The sequence below is a fragment of the Otolemur garnettii genome, unplaced genomic scaffold (assembly GCF_000181295.1).
Source record: "Otolemur garnettii isolate 467f Iridium unplaced genomic scaffold, OtoGar3 scaffold00059, whole genome shotgun sequence".
NCBI lineage: Eukaryota > Metazoa > Chordata > Mammalia > Primates > Galagidae > Otolemur > Otolemur garnettii.
The window spans coordinates 5,532,184-5,557,383 of NW_003852454.1; the positions used below are offsets into that span (position 1 = coordinate 5,532,184).

At 35.4% G+C, this 25,200-nt stretch overlaps 1 protein-coding gene and 1 non-coding gene across 5 annotated transcripts in view; both read left to right on the top strand.

The window, feature by feature from the left end:
• PTPN4 (protein tyrosine phosphatase, non-receptor type 4) overlaps positions 1 to 25,200 on the top strand; it is a 251,583-nt gene that overhangs the window by 172,898 nt on the left and 53,485 nt on the right. For all 4 annotated transcript variants that reach the window (XM_003792635.2, XM_023514802.1, XM_023514800.1 and 1 more), the window contains 5 exons: positions 7,338 to 7,401; positions 11,813 to 11,985; positions 18,058 to 18,126; positions 21,692 to 21,817; positions 24,137 to 24,295. In XM_003792635.2, the coding sequence (XP_003792683.1) occupies positions 7,338 to 7,401; positions 11,813 to 11,985; positions 18,058 to 18,126; positions 21,692 to 21,817; positions 24,137 to 24,295 (591 nt within the window). The remainder of the gene's footprint in view (positions 1 to 7,337; positions 7,402 to 11,812; positions 11,986 to 18,057; positions 18,127 to 21,691; positions 21,818 to 24,136; positions 24,296 to 25,200) is intronic.
• LOC111726279 lies at positions 8,464 to 8,572 on the top strand. The gene has a single exon (XR_002774088.1). It is a non-coding gene; the product is annotated as a small nucleolar RNA U13 (small nucleolar RNA).

Here is a 25,200-nt window from a genome sequence, read left to right on the forward strand (position 1 = left end):
AAAAAAAAAAAAAAAAGAAAAAAGAAAGAGCTGGGCCAAACATGGTAGCTCACACTTATAATCTTAGCACTCTGGGAGGTCAAGGCAGGTGGATCACTTGAGCTCAGGAATTTAAGACCAACCTGAGCAAGAGTGAGACCTTCTACTAAAAATAGAAAAATTAGCCAGGCATGTTGGCACATGCCTGTAGTCTTATATACACAGGAGGCTGAGGCAGGAGGATCCCTTGAGCCTAGGAGTTTAAGGTTGCTCTGAGCTATGAAGCCATAGCACTCTACCCAGGGCAACAGAGCAAGACTTCGTCTCAAAAAAGAAAAAAAACAAACAATGTTTTCCCATACTATTTTTGAGGATTTTAATTGTTTCATGCCTTAGGTTAGGTCTTTTATCCATCTTGAATCAATTTTTGTGAGTGGCGAAAGGTGTGGGTCCAGTTTCAGTCTTTTACATGTGGGATATCCAGTTTTCCCAGTACCATTTATCGAATAGGGGGTATTTCCCCCAGTGTATGTTCCTGTGTGGTATATCAAAGATTAGGTGACTGTAAGCTGTTTGTTTCATCTCCTGGTTTTCTGTTTGGTTCCAAATGTTGATGTCTATTTTTATGCCAATGCCATGCTATTTTGATCACTATGGCCTTGTAGTACAGCCTAAAGTCTGGTAAGCTGATGCCCCCAGCTTTGTTTTTATTACTAAGAATTGCCTTGGCTACACAGGGTTGTTTTGGGTTCCATACAAAACGAAGAATTATTTTTTCCAAGTCTTGAAAACAAAACAAAGAATTATTTTTTCCAAGTCTTGAAAGTGAGATATTGGTATTTTAATAGGGATAGCATTGAATCTGTAGATTGCTTTGGGAAGTATAGACATTTTAACAAGGTTGATTCTTCCTAGCCATGGGCATGGTATGTTCTTCCATTCGTTAATATCTTCTACTATTTCTTTTCTTAGGGTTTCATAATTTTCTTTGTAGAGGTCCTTTACCTCTTCTGTTATGTATATTCCTAGCTATTTCATTTTTTTTTTGAAGCTACTGTGAAGGGAATTTTGTCCTTGATTAGCTTCTCAACTTGGCTGTTATTGGCATATACAAAGGCTACTGATTGGTGAATGTTGATTTTATATCCTGAGCCATTGCTGTATTTTTTTTTTTTATCACTTCCAGGAGTTCTGTGGTTGAGTCTTTGGGGGGTTTTAAGTATAAGATCATATTGTCAACAAAAAGAAAGAGTTTGACCTCCTCTGCACCCATCTGGATGCCCTTTATTTTCCTTTTCTTGCCTGATTGTATTGGCTAGAACTTCCAGCACTATATTGAACAGTAGTGGAGATACAGGGGATCCTTGTCTTGTTCCAGTCCTGAGTGGAAAAGCTTTCAGTTTTACTCCATTCATTATAATTTTGGCTGTGGGTTTGTCATAGATGGTTTTGATCAGTTTAAGGAATGTGCCACCTATGCCTATATTCTTCAGCGTTCTAATTAGGAAAGGATGTTGAATTTTATCAAATGCTTTTTCTGCATCTTATCAAGAGGATTGTATGGTCTTTATTTTTGCTCCAGTTGATATGATTAATTATGTTTATAGATTTGTGTATGTTATACCAGCCTTGCATCCCTGGGATGAATCCTACTTGATTGTGACATATGACTTTTTTAATGATAAGCTGCAATCTATTCACTAGGATTTTATTGAGAATTTTTGCATCTATAATCATTAGTGAGATTGGTCTGTAGTTCTCCTTTTTGGTTGAGTCTTTTCCTGGTTTTGGTATCAGGGCAATCTTTGCTATTATATAGCCACAAAAAAAAAAAAGAGACTATTCATCCTTTGTATTAACGTGGATGGATGTGGAACACATTAAAGCATCACAAGAATGGAGAAGTAAGAATCCTATGTCCTCAATTCCGATAGGAGGACAATTAAGGTCCTACTACACAGTGGGAGACGGGGAGAGCTGAGAAAGGGAAGGAGGGAAGGGGTAGAGGGTCAAGGGGTATGGTTCATCTTTTGGGGGTGGGACACAAATATAAGAGAGTCCTTATCTAACAAAAGAAAGCAGTGTAACCTGGTTCTGTGTACCCTCAATGAATCCCCAGCAATTAAAAAAAAAAAATTGAAAGAATGTCAAGGCTCAGGTTATTTAGGAGTCTCAAAGGAAACACAAAGACAACATGGAAGATAAAAACAAGGGCATGTGGTACTAGAGAAGATTCTAACCTTTGACACTTATAATTTATTTACAGAAAATAAGAAACATAGCCTCATGCCTTGACAGTTAAACATAAAACTTCACACTAAAAACATATTTATTCTTTTTACCCAGTCTATCATATCTAACATTTAGCAAAAAATTATAAGGCATACTAAAAGGCAAAAACACAATTTGAAGAGACAAAGCAAAATATCATAACCGTAAGAAATTTTGAAATTATTATACCAGAAATATAAAATAATCATATTGAATACACTAAGGACTCCTATCCAAAAAAGTGTACAACATGTAGGAGCAGATGGGTAATGTAAGCAGAGAGATGAAAATCCTATGAAAGACTCAAACAGGAGGGCTAGAAATCAAAAACTCCTCAGATACCTCGAGTGTCTTATCAGTATACTGTACATAAGAAAGAATTAATGAGACTGAAGATATTTCAATGGAAACTTCATGAACTAAGAAAAAAAAGAAAAGAAAACAGAATATTTAAGACACATAATGGGAATACCAGAAGTACAATAAAGAGAGAAATGAACCAGAATAAATATTTGAAGATATAGTGGCTGAAGGTTTTGGCAGAATTCAAGGCAGTGAGTGAATCACAGACCCAGAAAGTTGAGAAAACCTATCAGGTTAAATATCAAAAAAATCCATGCTGGGCAGCGCCTGTGGCTCAAAGGGGCAGGGTGCTGGCCCCATATGTCAGAGGTAGTGGGTTCAAACCCAGCCCCGACCAAAAAAAAAAAAATGCACACTTATATATTTTGCATTCACACTGCTAAGAAAAGACAGAGAAAATCTTGAAAGAAGCAAAACAGGAAAAGCACGTTTTCCATAGAAGAATAAGGATAAAAATTACATTGGATTTCTATTCAAAAATTGTATGCACACTAAGGGAATGTAATAAAATAAAGTGTTGAAGAAAAAATTCACTAACCTACAATTCTGTATCTAGCAAAGTTATCCTTCAGAAGTCAAAAATAAATTAAGGCTTTCACAGGCAGAAGTTGAGGGAATTCGTCGTCAGTAGATCTCCCTGGTGATAAATGTTAAAAGAAATGCTTAAGAGAAAAAGAAAATAATATTAAGGCAGGAATTTTGGGTCATCATAAAGAAAAGCAAAGAGGGTGGGTTTCAAGATGGCTGACTAAACCTCCTCCATAAAGAAAGACCAAAACAACAGATAAATCAAATAGAGCATCTAAGAGAAGACACTAGTTCAGTGGGTAAGTAGCAGGGAACCTGTGCAGCATGGAAAGAGAGGGAAGCCAAGTAGCAACTTGGCTAGGCCTGGCTCAGAGCCAGGAGGACCTCTCCATTGCAGGGCAAAAGGTAAATGAGAGCTCCTTAGTGAGCCACATTCTTACCTCAGACTTCTGCAGTCCTGTCCACAAGAGAGTCCCTTGGCCTTCATGGGCCCTGAGAGTACCCATGAAGAATGCTCCTCCTGGAGCTCCTCCTACCTGGAGCACACTGTGGCATTATGTTAGAAAGAGTTCCTACTGGTCCCCACATCCCCCCAAAACCCAGTCAGCTCAAGTCCAGTGCCATTTTGAGAGCCCAGTCCCCACCAGAGCAACATCCTGCCCTGGGATCCAACAGTTTCTGCCTTTCCACATCCCTGAGATCGCTAACAATCTCCCAGATGCACACAGAGGGCTACAGAATTGCAATGTCATCTGGGTCCAGTGGTGCAGCCCCGCTCTCAGTACTCTAGCCCATACAGTGTCTTTAACTCCAGGAGTGGTCACTGTACCAGGGAGGCTGTCCCTAGGACAAAGGGAGTCAAAGCATGCACTCCCCAGAGCTTGATAGTTGCCTACCTAAGGACATTGCCACTAACAGCAACCTACCCCTTGAGCCACAGGATCACCGTGTACCTACATGCTCTTTAAAGGGAGCCTGAGGTCTGGCCAGCCCTTGGGCTATCTCAGGTCTGAGAGCATACCTCTCCCACCCATTACTACTGCTGCCAAAACCCAAGCATGCCATCTAGGAGCCTTCCCTACTTATTGCCACTGGTGCACACCATCAAGGATTGAGGACAGAACTAACCTACCAGCTGCCACCAGTGCCCACACGAAAATAAGAATTATTGGAAACAGCCCAAGTGCCCATCGACCCATGAATGGATTAACAAATTGTGGTATATGTACACCATGAAATACTATCCAGCCATGAAAAAGGATGGAGACTTCCCATGTTTTATGTTTATCTGGATGAAGCTAGAACATATTCTTCTTGAAGTATCCCAAGAATGAAAAACAAGTATCCAAAGTACTATGTACTATGAAATCAATATATAATCACCTACACATTCATATGAATGGCAAAACATAACTATAGTCCAGAAAGTAGAAGGGAGGGGGGGGGTATGGGAGGAGGGAGGATATTTGGGGGACCTCACCAAATGTGCATGATGCAGTGGTACATTTCAAAACTATTAAGAAATGAGTATAATTGTGATGAATGTATTACTTAGTTCAATGTAAGCATTTCACATTGTATATCAAAGCAGTACACTGAACCCCATAAATGAATCAATGTACAAAGTTATGATTTAATAAGAAGTAAATATCTCATTATGATCATTCTTTTAAAAAGAATTATTTTGGAAAAAGTATAAAAGAGAATAAATACTACAGAAAAACAAGCTGCTGTGTGGAGCACAGGATTAAGAAAAGAAAGCAAAAAAAATATAAGTTAAAAAAAGAACTAAAAAGATAACATAGAATATCTGTTCTACTTATAACAGCTCTAGAAGATAGATTCTATAGCTGACCACCTCCTTAAGTTCAGCTAATTCTTATAGACTGGACGTGCACCACATGTACATATCAATACAGTTAGCCTAGGTCTTTATATTGACCACCTCTGTATGTTCACCAGTTTATTATAGTCCCTTTGGTGGTCAACTTACAGAGGTTCTACTGTATTTTTTAATTAAGGCATGTGCATTATTTTTATAGATATGTCTATTGTACACTTAATAGACTACAAGATAGTGTAAATAGAACTTTTACATGCACTAAGAAACAAAAAAATTCATGTGACTCAAGCACTTTAGGAAGCTGAGGTGGATGGATTGCTTGAGCTCGGGAGTTGGAGACCAGCCTGAGCAAGAGTGAGGCCCCATCTCTACTAAAAATAGAAAAACTAGCCGGGATTAGTGCAACACATCTATAGTCCTAGCTACTTGGGAGACTGAGGCAAGAGGATTGCTCAAGCCCAAGAGTTGGGGTTGCCATGAGCTATGATGCCATGGTACTCGGAGCAATAGAGTGAGACTGTGTCTTAACAACAACAACGAAAGAATAATGCTGCTGTGAACATCATGTACAAGATTTTGTGTGGGAAAATGTTTTCATTTCTCTTGAGCATATACCTAGTATGGAATTAGTGGGTTTGGTAAACTGTTTTCAGTGATGGCTGCATCATTTTACTTTTCCATCAACAGTGTATGTAAGCTCAGTTTTTCCACATTCTCACCAGCACTCACTGTCTTTATTTTTTATTATAACCATGCCGGTGGATGTAAGGTACTATCTCCTTGTAGTTTTTATTTGCATTTCCTTATTGGCTCATGATGTTCATCATCTTTTTATATGTTTATTGATCTTTTTTGTCTGTATTTTCTGGATTATTCAAACTAGTTAAAAAATCAATCTGTAGCCAGGCATGGTGGTTCGTGCCTATAATCCTAGCACTTTGGGAGGCTGAGGCAGGTGGATCGCCTGAGCTCAGGAGTTTAGACCAGCCTGAGCAAGAGCAAGACCCCCATCTCTACTAAAAACAAAAACTAGCTGGACATTGTGGCAGGCACCTGTAGTCCCAGTCACGTAGGAGGCTGAGGCAAGAGGATCTTTTGAGCCCATGAGTTTGAGATTGCTGTGAGGTATGATGCTATGGCACTCTACCCAGGGCGACAGAGTGAGACCCTAAAATCAGTCTATATGCTATTTATAAAAAACATGTCTAATACATAGAAACAGAATGTCTTAAAGTAAAAGCATTAACCCAAGGATACAAAAACCAAAAGAAAACTATTATAGCTATATTATTACCTTACAAAATAGATGCTATTTCAAAAAATTTTATTCATACTTGGGTATTTTCCTGAAAAAAACTTTTATAGCTATATGTATAGAATAAAAATCATGCAGAATACATTTGTAAGAAAATACTAGCCGAGTGGCACCTGTGGCTCAAAAGGGTAGGGCACCGCCCCATATGCCCGAGGTGGCGGGTTCAAACCCAGCCCCAGCTGAAAAAAAAAAAAGAAAGAAAAGAAAATACAAGCCTTTCAAAATCAGCTTTATATCAAAGGGAATATTCAGTGTGAAGATTTTTATTCATTGCTTGATATTTTTCTGAGAGTTATAAAATTAAGGTCATTCACATCTGGTTTAGATTCTTTCTCTTGATCATTTTGAAGTGATTAGTTTTTTGTTTTTATTTATTGCTTTGATGGCTCTTAATAGAAATTATTTATAACTTCTGAAACATACATGTCTCCCTAGGCTTTGTCAAGTGAAGTACCTGGCTTCCTTTTTTTACATAAATACAGTCCACATTTTAGCTCTTTTTTCACTTTCTGGAAATGATACCTTGTTTTATAAAAGAAGAATTTCCCTGCGTTATTTTACCTCTGTCCAGTGAAAGGTCAAAATTCATTATAAAATTTTACAAAAAGGTGGCCAACGTGTAGAGAATATTTTGTCAAATTTTGTAATGGATATTTTGTAAATAAAGGTGCATTTAGCTACAATTTCCCATTTTCCCTATGTATGTTAACCTTAGTGGCAATTTCTGGAACACCCTAGATTACTTGAGATTTTCATTTGTGACATGATTGTAGGTATTTCTATAGATGAAAAACTGGGAAATGTATATAGTTCACAATATTATTCTCAGTTGCACATATATTCTAATTATTTTTCTATGAAGTGCAAACAACTTTTGATCTTTTATGTACTGTGTTCACATATATATTATATATTATAGATTGCTTAGATGTTACTAAATATATACTTCAAGGATTATTTTGCATTTTTTCTTAATTTTTTAATATTTTTATCTTTATTCAGTACTTTAAATACTTCAATTTATTTTCTTTTGTCCAGGTTGAAGATTGTAAAAATTTCTTTTAAGTGCAAACAGTTTTTTATTCAGCTTAGAAAGGAATTGGTAAGTACTGATCTGATAATTATTAATACAAATGAAATTTTTCAAGAAATTCCTAGTCATTTGTGACTTTTCTGTTAGTACAAGTCAAAGTGCAGTTAATACTGCCTACTGAGGTAGTGAATACACTTTTTGTGATAAACCATATTTGTTTCTTCTCTTTGTGGTTCTGATTTAAGTTCTCCTAGACTTCCTTCTGCTGTCCTTTGAACTTAGAAACTGAATTTCTTACACATGATGATCATTGTCAATCCCCAGAATCCATTTATGAGGACAGCAACTAAGCATCTCATATATTTTTTTCTTCTAAATTTACAGTACTTTCATATATAAGCTCATTTCATTTTAGGAGAGTGTTTAGTTTTTATTTCATAAATTTATAAAACATATTCCCCCCCGTTATGAAATGGTAGTGGTCTTTTTATACAGGGTATTTATAAAGTTCATGTGCAATTTAAAATAGTTGTATTATGTTAAGTACAGAAAATTGAGTTGTAAATCAAAGGATAAGTTTAATTTAATTTGATGAAACTGATAAAATCATTATAATACTAATGGCTCAGCACCTGTAGCTTAAGCAGCTAAGGCACCAGCCACATATACCAGAGCTGGCAGGTTGGAATCCAGCCTGTGCCTGCCAAACAACAATGACAACTGCAACCAAAAACAATAGCCAGGCATTGTGGCAGGCTTCTGTAGTCCCAGCTACTTGGGAGGCTAAGGCAAGAGAATGCCTTAAGCCCAGGAGTTGGAGGTTGCTGTGAGCTGTGATGGTGAAGCCATGGCACTCTACCCAGGGTGACAGCTTGAGGGCTCTGTCTCAAAACAAACAAATAAACAAACAAAAAAAAGATTATAGTACTAATATTGTTAATAACAGTAATAGTTATAAGTACATTTGTTGAGAACTTACTATGTGCCTGGTGATACTCATTTACCAACCATTTGCATATCCTTTAATTCTGAGTCATTTTCTGAGGTAGTGTATCACTTAGAAATGTGTTTGATCTAAGTGACAATAGCAACAGAAGCCAGCTAACAGTTGATTAAAGCTGATATACAGGGACCATTTTGTGGTTCATAAGTGTGATGATTAGATGTTCATGCTATTATGTAAGATATGGCTCCCTGAAACCCTGTTATGACGTTGGCACATGCTAATACCTGTTTGACCTAGGTACAGGAAGAAAAACGAAGGAAAAGGATAGTATGTAGACATACTCTACAGTAGGTTTCTATGTTAGTGTTTTCTCTCTAAAACATCTTTTTGTTTTGAAATACCCAAACTTCACAGACTATACTTACCTCTCAATACACATTTTATGTCCCTTGTTTACAAATTGTGAGAAAAATTTTTTGTCACTTTCCAAATATAGTTGATAGAATGTCAAAATCACATGCAAACTCATTGAAAAGTATACCAAGTGTCAAGAAAGGAGGAATGTATATATATTTGATAATGCTGATACTGAGAAACATTACTGCATTATACTAACTAAAAGACATTTTTTATCATTTGGGGTAATGTATTGGTGTAACATGTAAATTGTGTGTATTAATGCAAACAAAACTGTTAACCATAATTAAGAATCAGCTTTCTGGTAAAGAAAGAATGATGTTTTAGGCATATCATATTCTAATACATGTGAAAATATCTCTATGGGCTCAGCAGCCATAGCACAGTGGTTATGGCACCAGCCACATACACTGAGGGTGGCAAGTTTGAACATAGCCCAGGACAGCTAAACAACAATGGCAGTTGCAACAAAAAATATCCGGGCATTGTGGTGGGCATTTGTAGTCCTAGCTACTTGGGAGGCTGAGGCAAGAGAATTGCTTAAGCCCAAGAGTTTGAGGTTGCTGTGAGCTGTGATGCCACAACACTCGGCACTCTCTACCCAGGGTGACATAGTGAGACTCTGCCTCAAAAAAAAAAAAAAAAAGGAAATATCTCTTAAGACCTATTGATGAACAAAGATTTTTTTATCAGAACATTGAAGGAAACCTTAAAAGATTAATGATTTGGACTACATTAAAATTAATAAATATCTTCATCAAAAACCATCATTATCATTAAGATAGTAAAGTAGCACAGAGCATGTATATTTTATACACACAGAAATCCTAGGTTTTACATGCAGTCCAATAGAAGGATATGCTAGTGATTTGAAGAAATACTTCACAAATGAAGTTATCTACATGGCCTTTTAACATGAAAAGATTAATGATAACATGAACCTCACTAGTTATCAAGGAGATTCAAATTAGCATCTAAATGTCTCTACATATCCATGAGAACAGTAAAGTGAACAAGACTGATGAACCAGAGTGGTTCCTGGGCTCTGAGCTGTTGGAAAGGTCCCGCTTCTTACACTTCCTGCTATCACTGCTAGGGCCTGTGTGGCATGGGTAGAAGCTGATGATGACTATCAGATACTGTTCCAATGAACACCAGATCAGCCATTTCCTGCAGCCCTGGAAGAAGAAGGAATAATTGACAGCTAGAGACCAAACAGGAGCCTAAGGAAGTGGTGGTGATAGTAGTAGGCCAAAGGAAGAGCTTTAACCTGAGCACCAGCCACAGGAGCAGCCCACCCTCTCTGCCCCAGTGAGAGTGAATTGGCCCCCATCTCTGTTCTCAGTGCTTTCTCAGGTACTAGGTATGTTCTACAGGCCTACTGCAGATGGCCCAACCAACCCAGCACCTGTGATTAGAACCACTGACCCTGCCTTCTGTGTCTGCCCACATGGCAGGTCCATGCAGAAGCCAAACATAGTCACCCTAGATCAGGGGTGAGGAACCTTTTCATGTTGTAAGGCCACATTAATTCAGCTGTAATTAAAGAAGACCACATTCAAGAAACTTCAGTTAGATACACTTAAAGTGTACATTGATTATAAAAATCAAACTATGTACTTAATAGTTTAAAAACATGAAAACTGTTAATTTAAGAGAAAAGACTGATGAAACAGTGGTTGGTAAGTATGTGGAATATACACTGCTATTTGGACAGAATATATCTTGGTCTAACTTAAAAATTTTGGAAAACTCTTGGGCATTATCTATTGAGCTGAGCCTGTACACACATACCTTATGACTTAGCAACAAAAATGTACATATTTGTATACCGGATAACATACAGGAATATTCATAGCAGCATTGTTCATTGTTGTTATATCCTCAAACTAGAAACATCAAATGTCTATCAACAGTGAAGTTAATAAGTAAACTGTGGTATATTTATTACAATTGAATACTATGAGAATGAGTGAATTACTGCTTCACAACTATACAGATATATACATATTAGAAACATACTGTTGAACAAGAGAAGGTAGGCCTAGAGTTATATGTGTGATTTTGTGTATATCTTGTAAAGTTCAAAAAACAAGCAGACTAGTATGTGGGGGATAATGTCAGGAGAGTGATTACCTTTGGATGGTAATCTAGTAAAAAGAGGAGACAAAGAATAACTTCTGAAACAATAGTAATGATCTATTTCTTGATCTGAGAGGTTGTTTCCATTCATTGTGTGAAAACAGAGCTGTACCCTTATAGATGTGTGCTTTGCAATGGTGTGTATCTGGTTTATTTTATGAAATTATTTAGTAATTAAACTTTTCAGGAAAATGAAATAATTCTGTTTATGCTGATTATTAAAATTTTGAATTCTATGATAGTGTTTAGAGCTGCTGAATATTCTTATTTATTTACATCTAGATGTCTTGATAAAATTAGAAATATTGTTTAAAGTTATGATATATTTTAATGTTTAATTTATGGGCTAGGATTATTATTTTTTCTTTTTCTGAGACAAAGTCTCATTGTATCTCCCCCAGTAGAGTGCTGTGGCATCACAGCTCACAGCAACCTCAAACTTTTGGGCTTAAGTGATTCTCTTACCTCAGCCTCCCAAGTAGCTGGGACTATAGGCTCCCGCCACAACATCTGGCTATTTTTTGGTTGTTGTTGTCATTGTTGTTTGGCAGTCCCAGGCTGGGTTCAAACCCACCGGCCCAGGTGTATATGGCTGGCTCCTTGGCTGCTGAGCTATGGGAACTGAGCCTGGAATTATATTTTGAAACAGAGTAACAGCTAATGTTGAAAACATGAAGATAATTTTTAACTTATTTCTAAGTACAATCTAAACTAAAAGTTTCTCAGAGTTATAATATTACTAAAAGAGGTCCATATTTTATAATTTCCAGTTACTTTATTGCCTTTTTATTAGATAAGCAAAAGACACCTTAGAGGGATTAGTGTTTGCAAGGCTAGAATAATTTATCTGTCAAAGTAAGGTAAACGTCAAATCAATAAAGATAATATTGTTTTTTTTAAGAAAGAGTAAATTAAATGGAGCCTTAGATCCTGACATTTTCTTGGTATTTTCTGCATTTTTGTCATTTATTACAGCACGAATCTAGAGAAACATTATTGGGATTTAATATGGTGAATTACAGAGCATGTAAAAATTTGTGGAAAGCATGTGTAGAACATCACACATTCTTCCGTTTGGACAGACCACTTCCACCTCAAAAGAATTTTTTTGCACATTATTTTACCTTAGGTTCAAAATTTCGGTACTGGTAAGTATTGCTTCTGTATTAAGGGTTTATTACTGGATTTCTTTAAAATAAAGGTCTCATTTATAGAATCTGTGTTTATTCATACATAACCAATAAGTCAAAATCCCTGTGGAGTACAGTCTTTAAGTTCTTGTGATAGGCACCAGGTTTGAGAAACTCATTCCATTGACAGTATTCCAGGTCGTTATTGTCTAAAGTAAATTAGCCACATTTATTTACAATATGTTAAGTCAGATGTTAGAATTTCCTTTGTTTCTTTATTAAAAATATTTACACAAAAACTTGCTTAAGATACATTTTTTGTAAAAAAACAAGATCTATCTTTTGTATGAATAAACAATTAATTTTTTAATCTAGAATTAGTATATTTTTGAATTGTCAGACTCTTTATTATAAAGAGTTCAATTCTGGGAGGCTGAGGTGGGAGGATAGCTTGAGCTCATGAGTTTGAGACCAGCCTGAGCAAAAGCAAGACCCCATCTCTACTAAAAAAAAATAGAAAAATTGAGCAGGAGGATCACTTGAGCCCAAGAGTTAGAGGTTGCTGTGAGCTACAACACCACAGCACTCTACTCAGGGCAACAGCTCAAGACTTTGTCACCAAAAAAAAAAGAGAGAGTTTAAAACAACTACTAAGTAAAAACGGATTTAGTCATTGAGCAATAACCCCAGGATCCTTTTCCTAAAATTGTGTTGTTCTTGATAGCTTTTGTTTTTTTCTGAAGGCAACAATCTTTGGGGGATAGCTAAATTTTGACCAAGCTCTGATTGGTTTTACCTATGGAATTCTTAAAAGGCCCATGAAAGCTAGTTTCTAAGTAGAACTTGGTAAGAATCACATAGAAAAAGTTACTTGTGATCTTTATTAGAAAAAATGTTACTCATTTTTGTTTGTCTCTGCCTCAAAACATAAGATTTTCTGTCTTCAACAAATAAACCCTTTGGGCATTATGTGTTAGATTAACTCTTATTATAAATTCATGAGAAAATGTTTAGATAAATATTTTATCCCAAGAAAAACATTTATCCCCAAGAAAAATAAGTAAAAGTAGCCCTCAAAGTTCAGTAACAGCAGTTAAACAGAATTAGGAAATTTTTAAACAGAAAATGGCACAGCAGACTCCTAAGTGGTTTGATATCATATTTAACTCCTTTTTCAATTTTCTAAAAGCAATATTGAGAAAAGTAAGGTGACAGTGCTTACAAATTTGGGGGTAAATAAATGGCAGGGAAGAGTACCAGATCAATGATGAAAGCCAAGAAAAAGCAAAGTACCTTACTACTGGTATTACATCTCAGTAGAGACAGAGGAAATCCCTAAGACTCTATGTGCAAAGATAACAGTACAAACCCTAAGTGAGTATTCCCTCAGTAAATTTAATTCCTAAGTGACCACTGGCTTAATTATCCAAAGACCACCCCATCCTCTAGTGGAACTCTTCCTTCTCCTCTCTGTCTTCACAAACACACACCATTTTACTTAGTTACAACAAAATTATTACAATGCTTACCAGCCTTCAAATATAATTCAGACAAGTCTCAAATAAGATGAAGAAAATCAAAGGTTATCCACACCATACCATAGCAAACAGAAGATCTAGACAGGATGATTACAAATACAAAAGGCATTTGAAGAAACCAGGTTGGGAGAAAATCATCACTGAAACAGAAGGGAATTTCTTATATTAAAAAAGCGAGCTCAAGAACAATCTAATGAAAACCAAAAGATTGGTAGGGAAGGGAGCAACACCTACCCTTCAGGCTGTTACTAACTATGGAGCAAGATTGCCCTAGTATTGAAGATTTTACATGTCTTCAAAATAACTGAGATTATGGCCTATTAAGTGGAATCTACATATTTTTAAAAGTTGACCAACTTTATTAAAGTACAATTGACAATTTAAATTTGATGTATATATACACACATATATGTGTGTATATTTAAATATATATGTCTATGAATCCATCACCATAATCAATCAGGATAGTAAGCATATGCATTATCCCCAAAAGCTCCCTCATGCCCTTCTATAACCCCTTCCTTCTCAGGCAGCTACTAGTCTAAAAAATTCTATCTTTATAGATTGGTTTGCATTTTCTAAGACAACGTAAATTGAAACATGCGAAGCCTTCTTTTTAGTCTGGCCATGTTGACTCATAATTACTTCATCCATGTTGTTGCCTCTATTGATAATTTGTTTCTTTTTATTATGGAGTATTATTCCATTGTAAATATACAGCATAATTTGCATTTGATGATACTACCTAGATATCAAATGGGTCATTTCTAGGGTTGGGCAACTACAAATAAAACTGCTATGAATGTGTGTGTATAAGTTTTTATATGGATGTGTGCTTTGATTTATCTTGGATAAATACCTAGGAGTAGAATGTCCAGATCATATGATAGATGTGTGTTTATAAGAAACTGCTAAACATTTTTTTAAAGCATCTGTACCATTTATGTACTCAACAGCAATGTATAAGAATTCCACCTCATCAGTGCTTGCTATTATCTTTTCGTTGTTTACCAGTGTCTTCTGAAGAGCACAAGTTTTGAATTGTGATGAAGCTCAGTTTTCCAATTTGTTCTATAAGGATCTTTCTTTTATTGTCATATTCAAGAAATCTTTTCCTAACCCAAGGTTAGAAAGATTTATTCCTTTGTTTTCTTCTAAGAGTTTTATAATTTTAGCTCTTACATGTAGATCCATGATTTTTTTTTTTTTTTTGCATATGGATATCCAGTTGTCCCTCAGTACCTTTGTCCCTGTGTATGGTCCTATTTCTGGACTCTGTAATGTCTTAAAGTTCACTAGTGTTAGTCTTTCAACTTTGCTCTTCTTTTTTAAAGTTGTTTTGGCTATTCTAGGTCTTTTGAATTTCCACATTAATTTTAGAATTAGCGTATTATCTGGACACAGTGGTACATGCTTATAGTCCCAGCTACTTAGGAGAGGCTAAAGCAGGAGGATTGCTTAAGCCCCAGGAGGATATAGTGTGCCACTATCATGCCTGTGAATAACCACTGCACTCAAGCCTTAGCAACATAGTAAGACTCTGTCTCTTACAAAAAAAAAAAAAAGAAGAATTAGCTTATTAATTCTTGTAAAAAAGCCTTCTGGAATTTCAGTTGGGATTGTGCTAAATCTGTATACCATTTAGGAGGAGAATAGATATCTGAAAAATATTTGCTCTTCTAATTCATGAAACATGGTATATTTTTTTCTTTAAGTCTTCTTTCAGCACTGTAGTTTTTGGTATACAGGTCTTTTATATCCAATTTATCCTTTAGTATTCCATATTTTTTATTTCTCAGGCAAGTGCTATGGTATCAGAATAGCTCATTGCAACCTGAAACTCCTGGGTTCAAGCAGTCCTCCTGCCTCAGCCTCCTGAATAATTGGGACCACAAGCATGCCCCACTATATCCAGTTAATTTTTTTTTTCTTGTAGAGACCAGGTCTCACTCTTGCTCAGGCTGGTCTCAAACTTGTGGCCTCAAGCAATCCTCTGGTCTCAGCCTCCCAAGTGAGCCACTGGGCCCAGCCAGAAACGTATTTATTTAATGGTAAAATTAAGCCAGTCAAAAGATAGATCAGAATAATTTAAGACTTCTGGGCTTGGTGCCTGTGGCTCAAGTGGCTAAGGTGCCAGCCACATACACATAAGGTGGCAGGTTCGAATACAGCCCAGGCCCGCCAAACAACAATGATGGCTGCAACTAAAAAATAGCTGGGCATTGTGGCGGGCGCCTGTGGTTCCAGCTACTTGGGAGGCTGAGGCAGGAGACTCGCTTGAGCCCAGGAGTTGGAGGTTGCTGTGAGCTGTGATGCCACGGCACTCTACTCAAGGGAATAGCTTGAGGCTCTGTCTAAAAAAAAGACTTCTGATAGGAGCACTAAAAGTAAAGATTAAATCTATTAAATATAGAACTAATCCTGACAACTGTAGGAGTTAGGACTGCAAAATAGAATTAAAGTGGTATAAACTGACAAAGTAAAATAAATTAGATAACTAACAAAAGGAGGAATCAAGAGACTAGTGGGATTAAGTATAGTAGAACCTCTGTAAGTTGACCACCCTAGGGAATGCAACAAACTGGTCAACATATGTTGCTCAACCTAAGGAAGTAGGCCTACTGGTACTGGTAGATGCATGTGGTGCATGTCCAGTCTATGAAAATTAGGTCAACTTAAGGAGGTGGTCAACTGTGAAGATTCCATTGTATTTGAATCCCTATTAACAAAATAGGAAAAATGCAGTATTAAACATTAATACACCAACTTCATGAGGTTTTCCTAATTATAAACATCAAAATCACCTATGATGCAAAAACAAGGTTTTTTTTCTTTTTTAATAAAAACCATTTTCTTTTAGTTAAGGGAAATCAGTTTATTTTTTTTCTTTTAAAAGTGACATACATATATAATCACATCGTAATAGAATTATATCTGTATTTCTAGCCTCTTCTATGTGTATATACATGGAGTTTCAGGATGATTTTCACCAGCTTATAATGGTAATAAACTTCATAGGGGTAGGACTATAACTAAAAAAATTTTTGTTCTTTTTGTTATGCTTTTTTGTATTGCTTGAATTACTTAGGTTTAGGGTGGGTTTTTTTTTTTAATCTTACTGCTTAAAGGTTAAGTATCTCATTGTCAGTACTGATTTTTCTGAGACTGGTACAATTTTGCACTTTGTTATGATAATACTAACTCTCTAAAGAGTATGTTATGGGCAATATGAAATATAAACCTTTCTGCCATTCATTTTTTAATGGCTCTCTTTTGTTAAGAAACTCAACTAGTAGTCAACTATTGTACTGTATTTCTCAGTTTCCCTTTTAAAACCTCATGAACGGCTCAGCGCCTATAGCTCAACCGGCTAAGGCGCCAGCCACGTACACCTAAGGTGGCGGGTTCGAATCCCCAGCCCGGACCCGGCAAACAACAATGACGGCTGCAACCAAAAAATAGCCGGGCGTTGTGGCGGGCGCCTGTGGTCCCAGCTACTTGGGAGGCGGAGGCAGGAGACTCGCTTGAGCCCAGGAGTTGGAGGTTGCTGTGAGCTGTAATGCCACGGTACTCTACCCAGGGGGACAGCTTGAGGCTCTGTCTCAAAAAAAAAAAAAACCTCATGAACATATTCAGTTCATATTTATTGATACTTATCTATTGAAAATGGTCTTAAATTGTTTGCTTAACTATGGAAACCTATTATTTGTTTGTTTTTATAGGCATTGGATGTCTGTATTTGTAAATGGTCATATTTGATATACCAGAAATTTGTGTCCATTCAACACTTAAGTAATGAGATCCCAAAAGTAACAAATTTTTTGAGAACCAGGCTTTTATTGACGGTCTGAAAACATTGGTGTACCATGGAGGAGGATCTATTGCCCTATATAAACAGTGTGCTTGCTAGACAGATCACTTAGAGGACAGACTGCTAGTGTCCATCCCCTCCCGATGTCTGCCTTAGTTCTTTTCTATATGCAGCAATCCGGAGTTGTCCTGTGTCTGGACATGGAGGGAATTGAAGGTATAACTCACAGATGTCAAGATTACAGTCTGTGATCATTGACAGTAGACAAGGAAAAAAAGCTTGATCAAAGAAGGAGCAGCTCTTTAAGAACTTCCATAATTCAGCCTTTTCATTTAGGAGTAGTGGAGACAACAGCTAAACCCCAGACCTGTAGGAGGAATTTGAGGTTGGCTGGGCTTTTTTGAGTTGGACCATAACAACCTATCTCTGATTCTAGAGGGAGTGCCTTTCCAGGATATAACAGGGAAGGGATTTCCCGCATGCAAAATTATTTCTCATATTTATTCTCAAGTCAAGAAGTATCAGAACATGTAGTATCTATGGAACACATCTTCATTAATGGAAGACTATAACTAAGCTTGCTTCACCCAGGTAGAACTGGAACATAGTCCACTCTTATTCTTTGCTTTTCTTTGCTAGAAATGTATTGTCTTTTATGAAACTGTAATCATGTTGAGTGTTGTCATTTTATCTTTTAGTTCTCTTTAAGATTTTATTGTGGTGCATATTTATGTATTTCAGTGGAAGAACTGAAGTCCAGTCAGTTCAGTATGGCAAAGAAAAGGCAAATAAAGACAGAGTATTTGCAAGGTAAACCAATTCTATTTCATTGTCTGAATAAAGAATAAAGACTATTAAAAACTCTTCCTGTGTGATGACAGAATTACCACATGATTCTTTTCTTTAAATATATTGAGAGAATGTTAAACTATTTTGTCTAGTATTTTGATTCATTTTTTATGGCAACATTAATTGTATGCCAAGTGTTTATAGCTCTGAATAGGCTGAATCAAGTATTATTAGTATAGTATTTTCTTGGAAGGTTGCTGTCCTTTTTAAAAATACTTTTGAGAAATACAGTGACATATATTATTAAGTCAGCTTGTCAGGACTATAGCATTGTGTTGTGATAAGTTTACTTGAATTTGAATAATGTAATTCATTTCAGCATTTGTTTCAAAAAGTTTATTAATCAATTTATTATTTCTTATTTTTAGATTTGTAAGGGTAATATTGCCTTTTTAAAATATAAATCTTGGTGCCACATTAATGGCTTGGTTATTTTAGGTAAGAAAAAGAACACAGAGATGCCTACCCTAATACACATGGCTAGGAAATTACTCAAAATCTTCCCTTTCACAATCTTAGGTACCAGTTTTTCCCAGTTAGAATATACTAAAGACATGTACAAAGATGTAATCTATAGTATAATGTTAATATGAAATTGTTTTCTTTTCATTTGCTCTTGAGAAAAATAATTTACTTCCTGTCAACTTCATTGTTTTAATTTAGTACTTGTTCTAGTGCTTAGTTCTCTTCTTTCTAACACTCATTTTAGTACTTATTAAAATCAAAATGATTCTTAGTGTTGTAAAAGTACCATAACAGTATACTTACACCTTTTTTATTCTTTTCCTAACAATAAGTTTAGCTTGTTTTCTTACTTGATAGCTATAAAAAAATACAGAACAATGTGATTTAATGACTAGTTGTATGTAATATGAGTACCAAGTCATAGGTGTGTATTTGTATATTAAGGTTAATATCACATACAAATGACTTCTTTTACATGTTTTAATAATACTAGACTGTTTAATGATCTATCTTTCTCCAAAAGATTAAGCTTTTCTGGCATTGTTTATCTAATACATCAGAATCTTACTGTAATGACCTGATACATGTCTATCAAAATTCTCTAATGGTTTTAGCAGTTATCAGATCATTTGGTTAAAGTACTAGAGAATTATAAAGGTATTATCTTTCTTGGAATTTTATTTGTCAATATAAATAGTAAAGATTTCTTCTTAAACTTCTCATATATATCAATAATTAAATAAGCTTTTTTTTCTTTTTCTGGTATATCAGAATTGCTTTCATACTCTTTCAGTTGTCACAATATCTAAGAAGGGAGAAAAAGTAGCGTTCTCATACAACAGAAAAATGAGGTGCCATGGTCAGAAAATAAATTTACCACATTGCAAACAAACTGATACAGTGTGGTATTTTTTTCTCTGAAATTTCCACACTCAACAGGAAACATAGACAGCAAGCTTGAGTGGGTGGATCTCTGAGGTTAAAACTGTTAATGAAATAAAATACCTGAAATTTAGTTTTAAATTCAAAGCATTTTCAACCATGTTTAATCTAAGAACAGCAGTAAAGTGTTCTGATGCTTTAGACCAGGTAAGTGTGCTGGGATTTTTCTTCCTTCAAGTGACTTGTCCCTTTCTTAGAAAATGAAAGCAATTAATCTGACTATAGTTAGTGAGCTCTCATACAGCTTACGGTTTGGTAGTCTAATATATGAAGAAAGATTAGTTTATTTACATTAAGAATTAGAATTATCAGAAGATCTATAAATGATAAACAATAATATTTTAAATTATGAGGATTTATCTATTTCATTTATTTTCATTTTATTGTGACTGAAATGAAAATTTGCAGTGCAACCTGAGGTATTAGACTAAATGGTACCTTGAGTTGTCTTCAAGTTAAAAAAAAAAAATCCTATAACTTAAACTCAGGAAAATGGGGAATGTTCATGCTTAAATTAATTTGAATTCGCTTTGGAATATGAAATCTGAGTCAATTTTTTTTTAGCAAATAACATTATATTTCTTTCAGAAGATATTAAAAGGAAATATCATTAGGCCAACCTGAAAAACTTTCGGCTATGATGAATTTCTGAAATGATAGAACACTTGTATGTTTGGGATTCAGAAGTAGCAAGTTTTTCATGGTTTAGTAAAATTAACAGACTAAAACATTGCAATGAAAATTTATATACTCATAAATCATAAAATTCAGAGGTAGAGAGAGACCTAAGGATCATATTGTACTAGTAAATTTATATATTTAGATATAAAAATACAAGCGATTTGTCTAATAGGAAGTCAAAACTAGAATCCAGGATTTCTGTTCATCAACATTTCACTACTTCCTGCTATCTATACATGACGGTTTATCATGTACTCTTTGGTTAGTGTTAACCATACTTTTTGGTCAACTCTATTTCTTTTTACATGTTTAACATGTTGGAAAGGGAATTCAAAGCTGATCTGATATCAGCTGCAAACTTACTGATACCAGAATTTGGTACATAGTAATCTCATTAAATTTCGAGGTATAATTGGATGACATTATTACATTTGCTTTGTTCCTTGCTCAGTAATTATTTTCTTTACCCATCAAAAATGTGTACATAGTAGTGCATGAAAAGAGAAAAATGATGACCAACTATAAGGGAAAAGAAAATAAGGTAAAATAGTAAAGAAGTACAGACTGCCTACAGTTGTTAATGGAAGATCTGAAAGTGAATCCAAATGTACATAATGAAGACCTATGAATTCTATCAATTATAACCAAAAATAGTCTTGATTTTTTATTTTACACAAATAGGGAATTTTGGTAAAATTTTTATGACATGGGTTTTGTAATAGGGTAATAGGATGTAATTTTGCTTAATTGTGCTATAGTGGAAAATAAATAAAAATGTTACGTGCTTCAGTAAATTTATTATTGAGGCAGAGGTTCAGGACTTAGAAGATTTAGAGCAGCAGTTCTCAACCTGTGGATCACGACCCACAGGAACTGTATAAAGGGCCCCGCAGCATTAGGAAGGTTGAGAACCACTGATTTAGAGTTATTTAGAAGATAATGTACTAAGTGTTTAGATAAGCTACATTTCCACACACTCTGGAGTAGAAATAGTAATACCTGTAATATTGTTAACATCTGAGAAAACATTTGGTAGCAAACTACTTCTTTGTTTTACTTTCTACTCCTTTTTCTTTTCTTTTCTTTTTTTTTTTTTTTTGCAGTTTTTGGCCGGGGCTGGGTTTGAACCAGCCCCTTCGGCATATGGAGCCAGCACCTTACTCCTTTGAGCCACAGGCGCCACCTCCTTTTTCTTTTCTTTTCTTTCTCTTCTTTCCTCTATGCCACGCTTCCTAGACTGTCTTTTATTCCTTATTCAAATGAAGCAAATGTACTTTCTTAGGAAATTATTTGGTCAATAGCTTCCAGATGCATTAATGGTTATAAGTAAACTCTTTGTATTAACTCATAGAATATGGTCTATTAAAACAAACTTTAGGATTTGATTTATAGTTCAGGGTATAAAACTTTTTATGTATTATTTAAATTATTTCTTCAGATCCCCAAGTAAGCCCTTGGTGCGGAAATTAATGGATTGGGAAGTAGTGAGCAGAAATTCAGTGTCTGATGATAGGTTAGAAACACAAAGCCTTCCATCACGGTCGCCACCAGGGACTCCTAATCAGTAAGTACAGACCAACGTAAGGTCTAATTTCAAATTTATTGCTAATTTCAAAATTATTGGCTGTATATTTCCATTGCCTGAAGATCAAAATATGTTTTGCTAATTTCAAAATTATTGGCTGTATATTTCCATTGCCTGAAGATCAAAATATGTAAAAATTTAAATCTTTTGGTCAGATAAGATTTTTGTTGCTTCAGAGCATTATTTTTCTTCACTTGGCTGCTCATTGCAGAAGTGGCATGCAAGGCCTTGAGGAATTAGGGAGTAGGGAATTGAACAAAATCTTTCACTCTCCTGAACATTTGACTTTCACAGTTAGGGTCTCTAGCCAATAAATGGAGATCTATTAGTAGACTTTAAATCATATGGGTGCTGTTGACATAACTGTTTTCCATGTGGATGCCCAGCAGAATTTCTAGGAGAGCATATATTGTTTGAAAATGCTTTCTAAGTGATAATGATTCTCTTAAACTCCCACCATGGCTGGGCGTGGTGGCTCACACCTATAATCCTAGCACTGTGGGAGGCCAAGGCAGGTAGATTGCTTGAGCTCAGGAGTTGGAGACCAGGCTGAGCAAAAGTGAGACGCCCTTTGTAAAAAAAAATAGCTGGGCATTGTGCCCAGCTCCTGTAGTCATAGCTACTTGGTAGGCTGAGGCAAGAAGACCACTTAAGCCTAAAACTTTGAGGTTGTTGTGAGTTATGATGCCATAACAATCTGCCCAGGGCAACAAAAGTGAGACTCTATCTCAAAAATAAATAAATAAATAAAAAATAAACCCCCACCAAACCACAGCTCTAGTGCTTTCTGTGGCCTAGAAAAGGAAATTGCAGCACCAGTCCCTTCAATCTTAGCTCTTGCTGTGCTAAGAAACACTGTGTGATTCAACACTTACTCTGTGAGTGGTGAATTCTAGTCTTTAGTCTAGAATTTCTCAGAAAAGGTGTGTTTTGCTGTAGGTAATAATAAGATAAAAAACTTGTACTAGCCAAAGATACTGATTATCTTTATTTTATAATATTAACAAATACGTTGTATGTAATACTGGATATGTGTGTAATTAAGAGAATGGTAAATAGTTGTGGAACACATCAATATATTTTGGTAACCCTAAGGTTTATTTAGAAAATACTTGAATTTTGGTATGGAATAGAGCCTTCCAAATAATTTTTAGAAACAATTTATGCACATCAATGTTTAATAAATTTGCACTAAATCCTAAAAGCTGGCACCGATGTATGTTGTTGAAGAATAAACTTCAATCATATTGGAAGTAAAATATTTACATAAACAGTTTGGTTGACTCTGCATTATGTTCATGTTAATGCTAAAAAAGTAGATTCAGTAAATTCTATCTTGCTAACTGCAGATTACTAAATTATTTTTCCTTACAAAAGAGTACATATATTCAAAGGCTGATCAGGTAGTTTGAAGAAAATTCATACCTTTTCTACTCGTTTTTCCAGCCAGCCTTTTCTCCTTTTGTACCAGCATCACTGAATAATTACAGCAAGTTGAAGAAACATAAAAAATTTAAATCAGGGCAGTGCCTGTTTTCAAAAGGGTAGGGTGCCAGTCCCATATGCCGGAGGTGGCGGGTTCAAACTCAGCCCTGGCAAAAAAAAAAAATTTAAATCGGATGATTCAAGTAATTAATTTAATTAATTAAACTCTTTTAGGTATGATCTACAAAAGAAGCACTGTACATTTGAATTTGGGGCAAGTTAGTTAATTTCTATTTCCTCATCTATAAAGCAATATAATAACATCTTTCTTTATGTATTGTTTTTAAGAGTAAATGAAATGCTTAGAACTATTGCTGGCGTCTAAGTGCTCAAATACTAGCTGTTGTAATAATTGCAATAGTAATTTGTATGACTGTCACTTATGGGGTTAGAAGTATTGTATTTAGTGTCTACTCTTAGGACTTAAGAAAGTACCATAAATAAAAACATTAATAAGGACTAAAGAATTCAGACTAGAAGATATAAATAAATTATTTATTCCTATCCCTTCATTTTATAAATGCTGAAGAAGACAAAACTGTAGTGATAAAAACTTCGAAACATTAGGATCTTTTGAAATAAAAGGTGACTGAATAGATAAAATCCTTGTGGCGGACTATTGACCACAGCTTAGACTGCTGACTTCCCATACTGTGTTCTTTCTTTTTAATATCACACAGTGTTTGTCAGAGACTGCTTAGTCAATGTAATTAGACTTAAAAACACACACCCACTTTCTGATGTAATCATATAATTAAGAGATTTGTAAAAATTGAATTAAAGCATATTCCGTTTTTCTCCCTCTTTATTTAGTCGAAATTCTGCATTCACACAAGAGGGAACACGGTTACGACCATCTTCAGTTGGTCATTTGGTAGACCATGTGGTTCATACTTCCCCAAGAGAAGTATTTGTGAATCAGAGGTCACCATCATCAACACAAGCTAATAGCATCATTCTGGAATCATCACCGTAAGACTTTTTTCGTTTTGCCTCCAAGTTGCTGCATGTGAAATATCTGGGAAATTTATGCCATTTTTGAAAGTTTATGTATTTATTAATATGTTCATTTTTTTCCTGAGTGTTCTTTTTGCCTCTGCCTCTCCCACTTAGTCACTATATTGTTACTAAAACTGTTCTTCAGTTTTTAGTGCATACACTCAAATATTTCTGCAGATAATGTGCTGTGGTCAGGGAGTAAGGTGGTAAAAGGTAGAACTTTCTTAGTATTTTTAAAATAAGGGAACTATAAGGATAAATACAGTGTTGAAAAAATTAAATAACAAACCAGGCACCTGTAGTCTTAGCTACGTACTTGGGAGGCTAAAGCAGGAATATCACTGGGAGTTCAAGGTCAGCCTGAGCAACTTCATCTGTTTTTTTTTTTTTTCTTTTTTTAATTACATAACACTAGGTCACATAAAACATGGACACATTTTTAAAATTCATTCCTACCTCATGTTGCATACCAATTCGGTATTTATCAATCTGTAAATCCTCACATTAAAATGCAACATCTTGTGATGTATTGGCTTATATAATACATGTAGCTCTTCCACAAGTAAAAACATGGTAGAAAAACTGGGGGGGTGAGTAAGTACTTAACAAGATATATACATAGGTAAGAAGATGGATTAAGTGTTGAGAAGGAGAAAAGGATATAAAATAGAGTGAATGTGGTCATGATTATAAAATGGTTGCATCTGTAAGTGATGGATGGAAGAGAGATGCAGTGGTCATGGTTATCCCTGGGTAGTGAAGATGTCCTTTGAAGATGTCCCCCACCTTTGTGAGGGTGGGGAACCTGCAGTCTTCTGAGAGATTGTTCTTTTATAAGCACAAAATGAAGCAAGAAAAGCTTCCTCTTTCTCTGCTGC